Raw genomic sequence first — 15,910 nt, 5'->3', positions numbered from 1 at the left:
TTTCCACCCAGACCCACTAGTAGAAAGGATCGGCAAGGTTAGGGGTAGGGAACAGGGATCAGCAACTGCAGTTTGTCAACTAAAACCTAGCTGAAGGTGGGCTTAGGCTGTTGCAGTTGGAATTGAACTAGGGTGTAAGAGACCTGTTGGTCTACACTCCCAACACAACACCAGAAGAAGACATGAAATAAGTACTCGCTTTTAGCAAGACTTTGAATACCTTCCAGAGGAAGTAGGCTTAAATTGAGATTCTTCAATGGGAAAACTAAAATTTTTAGGAAAGCCTAAATAGACTGATAATTCCTCACTGAATTTCTGGAATATTAACTGCTCCATGTAGGCATGCTTGAAGAATTTCATTTGGAGTGTGCTGAGAAGACCTCTGCATAACACCTCTAAATCACTTTTTCTTAGCACTAAAGTGTTTGGCTTCATGTATCTGTTAGGAAAGGGCATAACTCTGCAGAAGTCCATGTGGCAACGTAGTGTCACCACCTAAGACTCTTGGTAGCCTCCTCAGCAACTGTTGGAGAGATCTGACACCCAGCATTGGGGGTGTCCATGGGTGCTGTAAGAGGCCCCGTTTAGGAAGGTTTCTTTCACTTGACAAAAGAGTTGGGTAATTCCCCTTCCTTGGCAGGTGACATTCACCCTCATTTGTTCCATGCAGATAGAGCTCTGATTCTCTCTGAGCCTCTAGAAAGCCTCAATCTGTGCAAGCGGTCTGGAAATACACCTTTCTAACCCCAAATTGAAACAGTTTCCATTTAAATTGCCCTTTGGGTGGTGTTGACCTTTGGTGTCACTAAAACTATTCCGTTTCTCATTGGCGTCACGGTTATGTATCTCCTGAAGAACTTGGCTTTGTCCTTTTGAGCTGACCTGACTTTCCATGTTCCTCAGCATCCTGCCTATGCGTCTTGGGAATTTTTGCACCAAGGAAGCACAAAGGAGGAGAGGCTGGCTCATTTCTTGGAGCTGAACACAGTTTCCAGTCAATTTGCTTTTTAATGCTGACCCTTTTGCTAAGTGATGTTGTCTCTTGCTGCGGTTCTGAGGTAACTATGGAGCAGATTCCTTGCTTGCTTTTGCCTCTGCCCAGCTGGCATTCACACCCTTTGTGCTCATGTGTTTTTAAAAAAGGAAGATTAAATGTTTACATGTTTAATAACTCCTGATTAAGCCAAAAAAGAATTGAAAGTCTCATTAGTTAAGAGCCAAATTTACCATCGATGACAGAATATAGAGGTGAAGCTTTCATTTCACCAAGACCCTTTGCATTGCTCTGGGAGCGGTGTGTATTTACACTTGCATTAGAGGCTCGCTACACTCGTGGAGTGGTGTAAACACCCTCCTCAAGGGCCCTTTCTGCCCCGAGTGCTCAGAGAGCAAACACGAGGCAGCGCCGCAGCGTTGGCTCCGCTTGCCCTCCTCGCCTTGGGGCTTCCAAAGCAGCTGGGCCAGGAGAGGCCCCACTGCCCCCAATACCCACAACAGGTTTTACCAGACGCTGTCACATTGTTGGCCCTGCTCTTGGCGTTAAGTGTCTTCTCACCGCTGCCGGGTGCTTTTATAGGGTGGAAGATGGGGCCTGTGCCTGAGTGCTGCAGTTCAGCAGCTAGGTACCCAGGTCCAATGCTTGGAAGAATTTGGTTCCTCTTGTGTTCGTCTTTAGCTGGCCGTTAGCTGTGTCATTAATCCAGGGCCTGGGAGAAGTTTGTGATGAAAATAGCCGGTGTCAGTGACCATTGGCAGGATGTTATGCGGGAGGTTGTGCTGTAGCTGCCTGTCGCCGTGTTGCTGTAGTTACAGCTCGGTCTTGCTTTCCTGAAAGGCACTTAAATATCCTGGATTTCTTTGCATGTGTGAAAACTGAGGGAAATAGGGCTCTGGGTGCTGCATTATAGTGTTTTTTGGAAAGGGAACTTGTCTGTGGATCCTGGGAGAGCTATGGTGCTGTCAGCCTCCTGCTTTGGGCTGAGTGTCCATGTTGACGGCAAACGTCCCTGGCCACGTTCGCCCACAGAGCCACCTCAAGGCTCTTTGGGGGCGGCAGGTTTGACTTATGCCTTTTCAAGGATGAGCCTGTGAAGCCTGGCCAATGCTCGGCATTCCTGGCAGGCACGGGGAGAGGAGCAGGGAAGAGGCAGGGAGCGTAGGGAAGAGGCAGGGAGCACTGAGGGCCGTGCTCGCACTGGAGCAGCGGGAGGAGCGCGGTGGTGTGTGTGGCCGCTGCCAGGAAAATCTCCTCTCCAGCTGGAGACCACAAACCCTCGGTGAGAGCACCAGCCCGGCTCTCCGAGGCCACAGACCGAGTAAGCGGTGACCTGGGATGGCAGACAGCAGAGGAGACAGGGAGACACGGCCCTGCCGCCTGCACCCCGCTGCTGCACAGGAGGGTCTTGCTCCAGGGTGAGAATTGCCCTCACACTTGCTGCTTCTCCCCCCAGAAAGCAAGTAGAGGGCCGTACTTTCTAGCCTATCATGTCCCTCAGTAAATCATGAAGGATTTCTTTTTTTCTGTGTCACTTTTGAGAGAAACAAATTTCCATTGCAGAGGACAAAATACTGGGCATATTTTTCTATGGTGGATCATCCATCTTCTGGTTTGTAGCAGCTCTAATCTGTGGGTGAAGAAAATATTTTGGTGCTGAAGACTTGCCAAAATGCTGTTTAATAGGGAATTGCAGATTAATTAGCCCTTATGAGGCATTAACAATAATTGTTTTCAATTTGGCCACTCAGAATAAAGTGTGATTCAGGATCGGCTGGCTGATGCTGTGGAGAAGGAAGTGAAGAAAAATTGCTGTGTGGTCTATTAAATATGTCCCATTAGCTTGTCGTGCATAGGTGGAAGCTTTTGTGGCTGCCGAGCTCTTTCTCCCACAAGGTGCAGTTATGAGCAGGAGGTGCCGTATGATGCGGATTGGGAAAAAGTAGGGATATTATGGGGAGGGGGGGAAATGTTTCACTTCAAGTTGATGCTTTTGTGGTATGCTGGATTCAGTTTATCCCTGCTATCTCTCTGTCAAAAACTTTAATTTAAAAAAAAAACCTCAATTTACTTCTTTATGCTTTGCTTTCTCAAGGAATGAGAACCTGCTGCTTTTAGCAAGCACGTGAACAAGAGAGGCAAGGGAACCTGGGGTGAAATTTTGATGTGGAGACGGTGCATGATGAGGGGTCGCCACAAACATCCCTTAATGCTCCTCTTCTCTCTGTAGCAAAGTTCATTATTCTCCCTAAGCCTGTGGCTGTAGGTGGAAACAGTTCCATAAAATGAGTGTAGTTTCAAAGGCTGGTTGAGAGCAGAGAATAAACTGTGTGTGGTTTAAGCGCGTGCTTGTGTGCGGGCTGCTGTATGGGCCCTATATGTGCAGCAGGCTGATACCGGCAGCAGAGGTGACCTGCTCAGCAAAGCCGTGGCGCGGAGCTGAGGTGGTCCCTGCAGCATCCACATTCCCCTCCTCGGAGACTGCAACGAGCCCCGGCCGGAGGGAACCTCTGCAGCAACGGGAGCTGCGGAGGCTTCTGCGGTGCCCGTGCAAGGGTGCGGGAAGGGCAGGGAATTAACAGCCTGCCCCACATTGCAGGGCGGCTGACACGTTGCTCAAGATGTATAAGCTCTTAGGCCCTTCCATCTATAGGTGCTCGGCAACCTGAGTTGCACAGACCTCATGGGGACCTAGGGGTGCTCTGCGCTCCTCACAGTCAAGCGTTTGTTATTTCACGTCAAAGCGAGGGAGACCGAAAATTATGCAAGACATGTAAGGAGATATGTAGAGTGCAAGCTTTCTGTCTCTCTTGTGAGTATCTGTAAATACACACAATTGGCGTGAGGTTTTTGGGGTATTTTGTGCCTTACTGTGCAAGGAGAATGCACAGTCTTGTGGTGGCGACCAAGGGTTTTGTGTGCGGAGAGCAGAGCTCTCAGAGCTCTATTCCTGTCCCTGCTCTAGTTACTTGTGTGGCCAAGTGTATTGAATCCTGCTGCAGACTGCAAACCATTTGTTTGGGCTTCGCTCTCAGACTTACGAAATACCCCCAAAGGCTGCTATTATTAGAAGGAACTGTCATTCTTCAGCTCTAAAATTGTCCCTAAATCTCAGACATGTTCTGTGTGCAGGACGATGGGCCTAGGGCATGGTTTTCTTGCTTGCAGCACACAAAGCTGGCTGAGCTCCTGCTCTTGCTCCCTTTTGGGGAGTCCTGCTGAAGGTCCTTCTCCCTGGCTATGAGGAGCATCGTGCCCTCAGGTTGGCACGTGGAGAACACACACTCCATGCCATGCAATAATTGGTGTCTCCAAATCTTCCTGTTTACTTCACTTATGGGCCGTGTCCATGCAAATACCCTCTTGTTGGCCAAATTCTGGCTTTCTCCTTCACCTTATTGATGTGGTGGTTCCTTTGCAGAGCAGACTATTTAGAAACCTGCATTTTGCCCTTTTTGCAGCAGGTAGAATCATGCAAAAATGAGAGCTTCTTATGCCCTGGTTCAGGTTGGAGAGGTGGTTTTGCTCTGCGTATTTCCCAGCGTGGACCGTGTGTCCCAGGGTTGGCAGTGAAGAGCCGAGTGCTGTCCCTGGCACCAGCGCTCTCCCCACAGCGCTGTGTGTAGATGCAAACAGCCGCCTGCCCCAGGACAGCACAGCTCCTCCGCACATGTTGTGGCCAAGGCACAGCTGAGCTCCCTCTGTGCCGTCCTTTTTTAACAATAAATGCATCTCTGTGGCAACAATCTATCAATTCCTTCCTGTAAAGGAAGTGCCAGGGTGTTTTCTACTTGCAGAGCCTGTACTGCTCTTAGCCTGCCGTGATCCGTCTGCATCCTTGCTTTTGCTGGCTTTGCTGGAGCAGCAGGTTGCCTCCCGTGCTGTGCTAGTGCCTCGCGAGGAGCACGAGGGCATTGGAGCGAGGCCGTGGTCCCGGAGCAGCCTCTTGCCCTGGCTGCATCTCTGGTGCCCTTGTGCCTGGCTGGACTCTCCTGGTGGTGGCTCGGGAGCAGTGCGGCCCGGGGTCAGCTCTCCTGGTTTTGGCAGGAGAGCTGTTTGAGGCCACATGGGGGTGACGCTCAGTCACTTGTAGCTCTCGGACTCGTCAAGGGGCACCCCAAGGTGTTCAGGGCACCCAGCCGGGCCTGGCGTGCGTTTCTAAGCCAAACCTGCTGCCATGAGCAGCGCTTGGGCTCGTGGCCTTAGTGCACAGGTCAAAGGCTGCTTAGATGTGGAGGCTGAATCGCCTCCCTTTAAAACCCCTCAGCAGGATCAAGGCTTATGGAAACAGACACATAGGCTTGTCTTCTGGCTGACTGTATGGATGGGGAGTGTGCCGTGGGCACAGCAGCTTGCACCAGCCATCCAAGCACTGGGATGTGGGTGCCTGGTCCCTGCATGTGTCCTGTGCTGACAGCACTGCATGAAAAAGCTGCCTTGAATTTTCCTGAAAGGGCTTTGCTGATCCCACAAGCTCCTGCTAATCACAGATGTAGGCTGTGACCTAGGGATCATGCAAGTCCAAGGTGAGCCCAACAGGCTGAGCTGAAAGATTTGGCACTGTGGTGTGTGCCTTGCTGGTGTGAATAATCCAGCAGGTTACATCTCACCTCAGCTCTGTTGGCCTTGGCAGCATCCCCTTTACATGCATCAGAAGGTGGTAGCAAAAAAGCAGCAGAGGCTTGAACAGAGCTTCTCTCCCTCCATGGGGATGCTCACCTGTGTAAGCGTGGGGTTTGGGAGACTTCTCACTCTGCCCATGAGCTTCCTTAGGGGCTAGACATTGCTCACAGTCCTGCTTGGGAAGTGCCCGTGTCCATGCCCTGGCTGTGTTAGTGCAGAGCTCTTTCTTGGGAAGACTTCCATGGCCCCATGCCCTAACACAAGGCAGGAGAGATCGGGCAGGAAGGAATATACGGGTCCGTGTCCCACTGATGTGCTCTGCTCTTTCGACTTTGGCTCCTTGAAAGGAAGGACGAGGGTTTTTGTGCTTCAGGTTGAGAAGCGGGTCAGTATTCAAGCCTGCTGTGTAAGCTCTGCAACTTTGGGCAGATCTCTGTATCAGCCAGCCTTAATTTCTTAGCTGTAAAATAGAGAAAACAGGGAATAGAAAAAGGAGAGGAATAGGCTTTGTGAGAGGATCCGTGTGTAACTTGTGAATGTGCTGCCCTCACTACTCATGTTATTTCGAGCTCTAGATTTTGCTTCAAGTACCAGTAATGGTCAAAATTTGTCATGTTATTAGCAGTTGGGAACTTAGAAAATACACATTTTTAATTACTGTTGTTTTTTATTTCAGCAAATTCAGTAAAGCTAGAAATGCAAAGTGATGAGGAATCTGACAGGAAGCCCCTGTGTCATGAAGATGAGATCAGGGCTCTTGATGAAGGAAGCAGCCTGGAAGAGCCCCTTGTTGACCATAATGAGATGATGGATAACAGAAAGATCCAGGAGCTCTCGAGCGAGGGAGGAATCCGGCTTCCGAATGGTAAACTGAAATGTGACGTCTGTGGCATGGTTTGCATTGGGCCCAATGTGCTAATGGTACATAAAAGGAGCCACACTGGTAAGCAGCTGAAAGCAAATCTGATGACTGCCTGTGGCATCTGATGTTGATGTTGCCTGACCACTCTTCTCTCTTCCCTTTTCATTCATGGGTGGCAGGAGGCTGGGGAGGGCTGAGGGGGTTGTGCTGTTTTGGTTCTCCCCCTGCTTTTGGGGTTGCTGGCAAGCACTGTGCTCTCCTGGCGTTGATTACCAGCCTGTGCTGCTTAAGAGCAGCATGGGAACCTGGAAATCAGCCTGTTGTGCTGATCTTGACCAGCAGCAAGCTGGTGAGAGCAGATCTCCAGCATGGGGGTGTGTTGTGTGTGTGTATGTGTGTGTGCAAGGTTTTTGAGCCTTCACATTGAGCCTCTCCATGTTTTACCTTACCAAACCCCATGGAGGACACGCTTTGCCAGTGATCCTCGTGCCAGCATGGGCTTTTGGGGCATGTTGCGTTGCAGCTCCATTGGGAAAACCACCCCTGAACTGCCTTCCTGAGTTTCGGATTCGCTTCCCTCGCCAAGCAGGCAATGTTTTGGCATGGTGCCCAGCCAAGCAGGCACTGTTTTTAATGCTTCCCTTCTCATTATCATTTATTACTATTATTACTCCAAATGGCTGAAGGCCAAAATAGCTTACAAGGCTTATGGGTTTGAGAATTCAAGAGGAATATCAAACCTTTCCTCTGCGTGCACCTCTGGAGATGGTTCCTCCTGAGCTCAGCTCCACTAGTTAGAACTTCTACTACTCTGGCACCACGTGGCCAGAAAACGGGGAATTTCAAGGGGGTTTCAGCTAATATGACAAACCCCAAGCTGGGGTAACTGCTCTAGGACATAGTTACCTTAGCTGCTGCGGAAGTGAAATTGGTGATTTCCAACAGCAAAACAGCACAAATGTTGCCAGAAGACACTACTGCTAAATCGTAGAGTCTATGTGGCAGAGCCTTTGATTCAAAAGAGTGCTTAGGCATGTGCTTAACTTCCATGATATTTGAGCACATGTAAGTCACCTAAAGTGCTACAATATATACTTAACTTAAGACATATGCTTAAATCTTATTAAGGTTAAGCACCAGGTTCTGTATTGGAGCCTCAGGGGATGTTTGTGTTCTCCATGTTTTTGAACCAAATGAAAGCTAATCTCTTTTAATCTCTCTCCAATATTATTTAATAAGATGAGAGAAGGTCTGTGCTCTCACAGTGACTGAGATATCTGCTAGGATATAGAAAGAAAAGTGGGGTTTTAAGGTAGGGTAAGAAAAGCCTGTGTATAATCCCAATGTAAACCTAGTAGTTTGCAGTCAAGTAGTGTGCAGTTGATGGGGAAGAAATCAATAGAACTGAGCAGAGGAATGATAAATATATATTACATAGGTAATACCCAGAATATAAGTTGTATTGATAGTAACTTAGCATAAATGTATAATGCAAAGCACTGCAGGGTCCTTTATGATACGTTCATGATTTTAGACAGCAGTTACAACAGGGGAAAAGCATCGGCTGGAGAACCCATGTCTTGATGACCAGTTTGCTGTGCCCTGCCAAGGAAGACAGTGCTGCAGTGGAGGAGGTAGCAGACCGAGCACCCAGCTGTCAACCTCCCCAAAAGTTTTCCTTGGCGCTCGCATATATGTGAGCATATGTATTGTAGGTGCATCAGAGTCCACATGCTTGAACTTGAATGGCTAAATTAGACATGCTAAATTTAGATGTAGGTACTTAATTAAATGGACTGCATTTTTCAGAGATAGGGAGTAATTACAGCATCTTGGAAATAGCCAGGCTGCCTTTTTCCTTTTAAACAAAACACGCCAGATCCAAGTGCACAGAGCAAAACCTCATCTGTGTGCAGGCAGGGACAAGCGTCTGTATGTGCAGCAGCATCTATAGGAGTTACGTAAGGGGCAGCTTTTCCCTTGGGGCCGCCGGCAGCTCCTCGCAGAGCGATGCCTTTCTTCCCTTCTGAGTGCAGGAGCTGCGAGGCATTGCTCTATACAGAGGTTCTCGAGCATATAGAAAAGGCAGTCCATTTAACGTGCAGCTTGGTGCTCTAATCACAAACCAGTCAGCAAATCTTGCGGGGGATTTTTTTTCCCCCTACTTGTTTTTTCTTTTTTTTTTTTTAAATGCATGCTGCTGCTTCACTGTCCACAGAAGCAGCTCACTTGGATTTCCACATCCGTGCTTTTTGAGGAGTATTTTTAACATCCTCATAGCTGTCCTCCAAAGCGGAGTGTTTCGAAATCGCGGCCGCTTCCTGGCCCCGCTCTGGGCAAGCCTGGCCTGTGGGCAGCCCGGCCACTCAGCCCTGGGGAGCCTGGGGCCGGGCAGCTGGCCCGGGGACACTGTCCTGCCTGGGGACACTGTCCTGCCCGGCTGCCGCTTTCACCCCTTCCTGCCACGGGCAAGTTTTGGAGCTGAGCTCTGCCCCACTCTCCTCATCTGCGTGCAGCCGGAGCGTGGCCTGCCCCGTATGCCTTGGCAGCCTTGATCCCTGCTCTCCCCTTCTCTTTTGGGCCAAAGCTGCTATTCCATAGCACATGGAATAGGTTGCGGCATTGTTAGCAGTGTTTTTGTCATGGCAGGAGGTGACCGGTCACTTTATATTGTCATGGGATGTGCCAGGCACTTGTGTCAGGGAGGATTGAGGGAAGGGGAGAGAAAGAAGTTAAGGTCAGTAATTCAGTAGGTCTCCAAAAAAGGAGCTCTGGTGATTATTGCTCACCCTATCTGGCTCTTTCCTGGGGTGCCAACTTCGGGAGCACCTTGGATCTCTGCCTTTCCAAGATTTCACACGCATCTTGGTGCTGTGAGGTCATGGAGAGATGCATCATCTGCCAGGGAGGGAATTTTCAAAGTTCTGCTTTAACATGGATTGCACTGTCATTGCACATATGTAAGGCTGTAACTCCAAATGGTATATATGTTTTTCTTCCTGGAGACTTCAGGATTTGGGGACAGTGAGGAAAAAAACAATAATGCTTCTCAGATTTTTGTGTTGAACTAGGAATGAATTTACACAAATGGTCATTATTAACACATTGCAATTGACTCCACTGTCTTATTGCTCTAGGAGAAAAGTTTTATTTGGTTTGACTTGTGATTTGGAGCCTAGTGCAGAGTTCTAGCTCTTGCAATATGAATTGCACTGAATCAAACTATAGGGCCAAATTTCTAAATGTGGTATTTTCTCTGTGCTTCCTAAATAAATTGTCTAATTTTTCTAAAAGCCTCATTTTCTATTTAAGGAGGAAGAGCCTAAATTTTCAAAGCTGCTCTCAAGAGAAAGGTGTATTTTTTGGTACTTGGTACTCAGAAGCTAAGCCCTTCTGGCAGTTTTGCACATTCACTCAAGGATTTGCTCTCTTTTAAGACTATGGTTATAAATACAGGGGACACTTGGAAATCGCCCAAGATTTCCCAGGAATTTCTAATGAGAGATTTGTCACCACTATTTTGTAGCGAGGACTTTCGCAACAAGACACAAGTAAAACCACTGCTTTTGAGTGCAGGGCAGTGATGAGTCTAGTAGACTCGTGAGTCTAGCAGATCACTAAGAGCATAGACTAGATAGTCCAGAAAATCCAAGAGAAATGGAGCAACTCCTGCTGCTCCCCATTTTGTCTGGCACGTTGCTGCTCCTTGCCTGCCCATGTATTAGTGCCCCAGCCCTTCACATGTGCCCTGGGATGAGGCAATTTTAACTAATTAAAATGTTCACATGAAGGGCCTTGAACACTGATGCAGCAATAAACAGGCTTTGCAATTGAGGAAGGTGACCAGCCTGTTATCCTGTGAAGTAACTCCAATTGAGTTCAGTGGGACAAACGTTAGGAGACGAGTTATGGAAATGGAAGTCTTATTTAGCTCTGTGGGCATAATGTGCTTCAAACAACAGGTGAGATTGAGAATCATTTTCCCTTTGCCAAACTTTTAATTAAAGATTTCTGGCTGGAGAAAATGCCCTAACACTTTTGATAAGAAAATACATAGGGAACAATAGGGAAAACTTTAAGTACTTCAGCTCTCTTTGGAAAGTTGTGAATTTCTTCTCAAATACTTTGCCAGCGACTTGGGATCGACTCTAGCTTAAACACTCGAACAGCCTGGGGATGTACTCGTGGTCGCCAGCTGAAGTGGTGTTCAGATGCAGCAGAAACGCCAGGGCTGTATTTTGCAGAGGAGAGTAGCTCATAGCGAAACCTCGTTGCGGTGCTTCTGTGTCGGGGTGGGCAGCGAGCGCCAAGGGGCAAGATGCGGTACAAAACACGCAGTGAGATGGGGAGCTTGAGAATAAGAAGCCAGTAAGTTTGTTCTCCTGGTCTCGGGATGTATCAATGTGTGCTGGTCTCCTTTACTACCAGCTCTCCCGCTCTGGAGTTCCTGTGAAAGGACTGTGACTTGTTAATACCCCAGACTCCTTAGGACCACTTCACTTTTCATCTTGCTGTTTGCTTGCAAGGCAGCGAGTGCACTTGTGTAGTTTAGATCCTAATGCATCTAAATAACTGCAGTGTTTCACTGCTGCTCTCTGCGGAGAAGAAATAGCTGTAATGGATGCATGTTAAGCAATGAATTTGGAAGTTTCAGTGGAATTTTACTGTAACTTGGTTGTAAATATTTGAAATCAAACCTGTTAATAGTTTATTTAACTATAAAACTGTAAAAGCCTGCAATGTTTTTTTTAAATTAACAGAGCCATTCCCTGGCACAAGCCCGTGTCCCTAAGCCTTTAGAAAAGATAATACTGTGCAACTCTGGCTTAGCTTGCCCTGTCTGTTCCTCAAGTAACTTTATATAATTAAATTCTCCTTGCTGGGAACAATACTTCCAGGCATTCCTGGCTTTGTCTGACTTGAGATCTGAAATCTGGAGCTGGAAAGAAACATCTTTCTTGTTTGGTTAGCTGTACCTTCCCCTCTCCCCACTCAGCGTTTTTGTTTCCTTTTAGTCGTGCTGTCTTTGAGATTTTCCTGCCCTGCTTTAGCTTGAAAATAGAGAAAAGGTTTAATACTTGAAGCAGATTAAAAATATTTGACACTGATGCATTTATTTCTAGAGTCTGGTGTTAAAAAGCTCAGTTGCTCACCCTGATAAGTACATGTCCTTCCTAAAAGGAGCCTGTATTTTAATAAATCTGGGTGAGCGGATAGAGTCCAAAGGTAAATACACATGCAGCTAGACGTGGTGCAGGGCTCACTGGGCTGTATTTACTACTGTTCTGTTGCAGTCAAGTTGCTGCTTTCTCAGAAGCGTGAGCGGAGAGTGTTGAATATTCGGAAGCGACAGTACCAGGGAACTGCCGAGAGCCCTACCAGGAAAGGGGAGCAGGGGAAGGGACAGGGAGGCCGGCTCAGCGGGGCCCACGTGGGCAGCGGGTCCGTGGCAAAGCAGCCACCTCCTCTTGCTCATCAGGCCTGGCTTTCTATGAGCGTCCCTCCGTCAGGTAGTGGCCTCGCAGATGGACTGGGCTGCGGAGGAGCTGTTCATCAACAGCGCGAACGTGTGACTCAAATGAATTGCCGCCCCGGAGGCCTGCAGTTCAAACTAGTGGCAGGAAACGGGAGCTGGAGCGTGAGTATAATAAACAGATCAAAAGAGTTATTTAACCTGATTTAAACCAGTAGGAAACAGAAGTTCACGCTGATTTTAAACAGATAGAGTATCAGAGCAGTTAAGGTAAAATGGTTGGTTGTGTCTGTGGCAAGGAGCGAGCCATTTGAGGTCCTGGCTGGATATTTTCAGCATCCCTTCAGCTTCAGTGGATTGAGGAATTCTACTCGCTCCTGTGTGGCCTCCGAGAATAGCAGAGGGAAGCTGGGGATGGGTGGGCAAAGCACATGGACTGCTCCACTTTAACCATGGCAGGGAGTAAAAGGCTTTAGACTTGATAAGAAACTCGCTGCTGCCTTTTATGTTGTCATCCTGAAACTGAAGCAATCATTCCTGAATACTGAGAAACGTGTGAAAGGAAGAGCTGCTGCCTCTTCGCTCGGATGGTGAAAGTAAAACAGAAAAGAAAAAAACAATTTTTTTTTTTTCTCGGGGCAAACTGTACCTGGTAATCTCAGCCATGGGCATTTGAGAAGGCTACAGAAGATGGTGGTAGTGGCTGGTCGGGTCCTCAGAGCATGGTGTGAAACTTTACAAAGAAAACCACAGGCTCTTCTGTCAATTCCCGTGAGCTCTCGTTGGGCTTACTGGAAAGAGGTTGGTGCCCCAGTTTGCTCTTTGGGCTCCTTGGTGTTCTTGGGAAGGTCGCGGGAGCCCTGGCGTGTTCCTCGGTGCCTCTGCAGTGGTCTGGGAGGTGGCTGTTCCAGCTCGTGCATGCGGAGCCGCATGGATACGGCATGGGGTCCGGCCCTCGTTCCCATCTGCCGCTCCTGCAGCGACACCAGCAAAGCAAGGGCTGCTAGAGGACACGTGCACGGGCTGTGAACTTCGAGGAGTCCTCCTCCCTCTCCTTCCATCCAACTGGAGACACATGCTGGAGTTTACGCTAGGCATTTGAACCGCTTCTGATAAAAGCGTCCCATTAATTTCGTCCAGCAGGAGAGTGATCATTTTAAGGCAATTGCAGGACTCTTTGAGGAGATGTGGCAGATAGCAGAATGGCAATTTTTCAGGAGAACTGTGCTGCAGGGTAGCGAATCCATCCTCAGAACACCCCACTATAATATACCCAGTGCTCTCTAATAGATGATATGCTCAAGAAATGAACAAGTGCTAAGCATGTGAAATCTGATGTGCAAGAGCCTTGCTGAGTTAAGGTGCTAGCTGGTAAAAACATATTGGTGTCTCTGAAGGCACGTGAGCAAACAGCCAGTGTGAGAGGTGCCCTTGCTGACTTGCACCGTCCCTGCTAGGATGTAAGGACTTGTGCTTGAGGCTGAATGTGTGCCCCAAAACACTGAGAAAGGCTGAGTGTCCTTACCAAACGGTGTCAGGGTTTGATTGTTTTTTATTTCCATAAATAAAAATGGGGTGTTTTGTTGCACTCCTAGTCCCAGCCATCCAGGCAAATATGGACACTTGACATTAATTTTTCTATGTGTGTGCGTGAATGTATGGAGTGAAGGTGGAAGGTAAGCAATGGAGTTTCTGTTAAAATAAAAAAGGAGAAATTCTGAATTGTTTTGCCTGGAAGTCTTGAATTAGTTTTATGGAGAACACAAATTTCCTTATTTCTCCCCTTTTCCTGACTTTTGTAGGCCTCATTTGCATCAAATCTCTGTACACCACTCTAGTGATTCCAAGCACCCTTTACCAAAGGGTTTTGAGTTAAAATGTAATGTAAGCAAAAGGTTTGGTATAAAGCAAAGACCTCGGTGTCTGTCCAAGACAAATTGTTGCGATCGATTCTGAATACTTACATGGATTGGACCTGTACTAAAAATAAGTGCCAAGCCATAGAAATAAATACCACAAAACCACAGGTCTGGATCTAAATTTTGAACACATCTTCTCTTTTATGAAGGATAAAACCTCTGAGGTTCAGACCTTCATGAAAATCGGGCCGCTTTAGCCGCCTTGAGCTGATGCTGCAGAAGGGAAGTGCCCCAAATCCCTGCTGGAAGCTTTGCCTGCCCTAACAGGGACAGGCCCTCCAGCCCCACGGGGATGAGCGTGGAGCCTGCCGGTGCGGAACAGCACCATTGCCAGGGGTGGGACAGGGGCTCCATGCATCTCCTGACAGTTTTGACAGCTCTTTCCCTCCCATTTGCTCTTCTAGGTGAACGCCCCTTCCACTGTAACCAGTGTGGAGCTTCTTTTACCCAGAAGGGGAACCTGCTGAGGCACATCAAGTTGCACTCTGGGGAGAAACCGTTCAAATGTCCCTTCTGCAGCTATGCGTGCCGGCGGAGGGACGCCCTCACAGGACACCTCAGGACGCACTCTGGTGAGCCCGCCCTGCTGCCCTGCCCGCTCCTTCCCATTCCCGTTGCCGCTCCTATGGGCAGTGTTGGGAAGCTGCCGCCTGTTCCCGGTGGCCCTGCGTCTGCACCATCCCCTTGGTGCAGGTGGGAAAGCCTTGGTGTGAGTCACAAGCTGTGGTTCGGCCCCACCTCTCCTTTTGTGTAACTGAGCTCCTCTGCTGATGCTATCGCACTTCCCTCTGAAGGGCTCCCTCTCTCCCTCCCTCTTTCCGTGGATCCCACCCGTGCTGTCACGGTGTTTTGACACGCCAGGCCCCAAAGAGGCAGTGAAATTCCAAAGGTCGCTATGAATAAAATCTTGCTTTTGGAAGTGTACTACAGTTCATACCTGTTTATTTGTCTAATAATGCCGTGTCCTGGGAAAGCTGTAACTTGTCTTTGCAAAGCCTGATTTGTATTTTTGATTCAGTTGCATCTCCCTGTAAAGTCCTAATTCTTGGCAGCTCCAGCCCTTATCCTAGAGGAGAAGGTCGGGGAGAGAGAATGCTTTTTTCTTTGCCCTGGGTCTACAAGAAGTGGTATCACATAGTCCTGAGGATCAGGACTGGGCATGTTTCTAGTCCCTGTTTGCTAAACCAAGGGACTGTATCCTCCTTGCTTTACTCATTTGTGTGGGGTTCTCGAGTAAGATCCAACTTGCTGTGTTTTTGTCTCCTGGGATCTTCATTTTTTTCTGTGCAGGCCATTTGTAGGAGACTGTGTTTTGTATTGTTGAATAAGCAGAGATAATTGGGCTGGTTAGAAGTGCCAGTGCTACAGATGAACTTTTTGAAGGTGCTAGCAAATGTGTGAGTACTGAAATGCTGTGGTTGCAGTGCAGCTGCAGGCAGAGCTCTGCATGTGAAAATGTCATCATGGAGCTTCCTGACTCTTTACGTGTGTTTCATCTGAAGGATTGGCCTCACTTCAATAGCACGTGCAGTTTTAGGAGGGTATTAGATTCATCTTTAGATTGCTAGATTGTTTTGTTTGTTAGATGCTTAAGGAGTTGCCTTTACCTGTCCAGGAATCAGCAAGGATAAAGCAGGAAGGATCTCCAGCTGGATTTCTGAGAATGCAGGTAGCTGCACGGGTGCTATTGTAGTCCTGAGCCTCTGAGAAGAGGCAGCTGGGCCCTGGGCTCAGCAGGAACTGCTTGAGCCTTGGCAGCTGCGAGCATTGGATCTGAAAGTCAGAAGGGGAAGCGCCTGTGCAACAGTGAGTTGTAATTTCACACATCTGACCATAGCAATAGTTTCAGCTTGAAGTTTACTAAAAGAGAAAACATGATAAAAATATTGACAATTTAAAAAAAAAAATAAGGGGAATCATGACATAAAATAAGCCACATTACAAAACACAAGCGTTGTGGTTGAAGATTGTTTTCGTATTATGAATATAGATTTTGTTACCTAGATACAGCCATTGATAGAGATTGTTCATGTTTCCTG

The 15,910-nt window shown here is 48.0% G+C and overlaps 1 protein-coding gene across 1 annotated transcript in view; it reads left to right on the top strand.

The window, feature by feature from the left end:
* Positions 1-1,014: 1,014 nt before the first annotated feature.
* IKZF2 (IKAROS family zinc finger 2) overlaps positions 1,015-15,910 on the top strand; it is a 48,455-nt gene continuing 33,559 nt past the window's right edge. The window contains exons 1-3 of the mRNA XM_026049600.1: positions 1,015-1,058; positions 6,294-6,560; positions 14,276-14,443. Coding sequence (XP_025905385.1) covers positions 6,314-6,560; positions 14,276-14,443 — 415 coding nt within the window. The 5' untranslated portion in view covers positions 1,015-1,058; positions 6,294-6,313. The remainder of the gene's footprint in view (positions 1,059-6,293; positions 6,561-14,275; positions 14,444-15,910) is intronic.

This window comes from Nothoprocta perdicaria, unplaced genomic scaffold (assembly GCF_003342845.1).
Source record: "Nothoprocta perdicaria isolate Ctin4 unplaced genomic scaffold, notPer1 scaffold_11, whole genome shotgun sequence".
Taxonomy (NCBI): Eukaryota; Metazoa; Chordata; class Aves; order Tinamiformes; family Tinamidae; genus Nothoprocta; species Nothoprocta perdicaria.
This window is presented reverse-complemented; position numbering and strand designations above follow the sequence as displayed.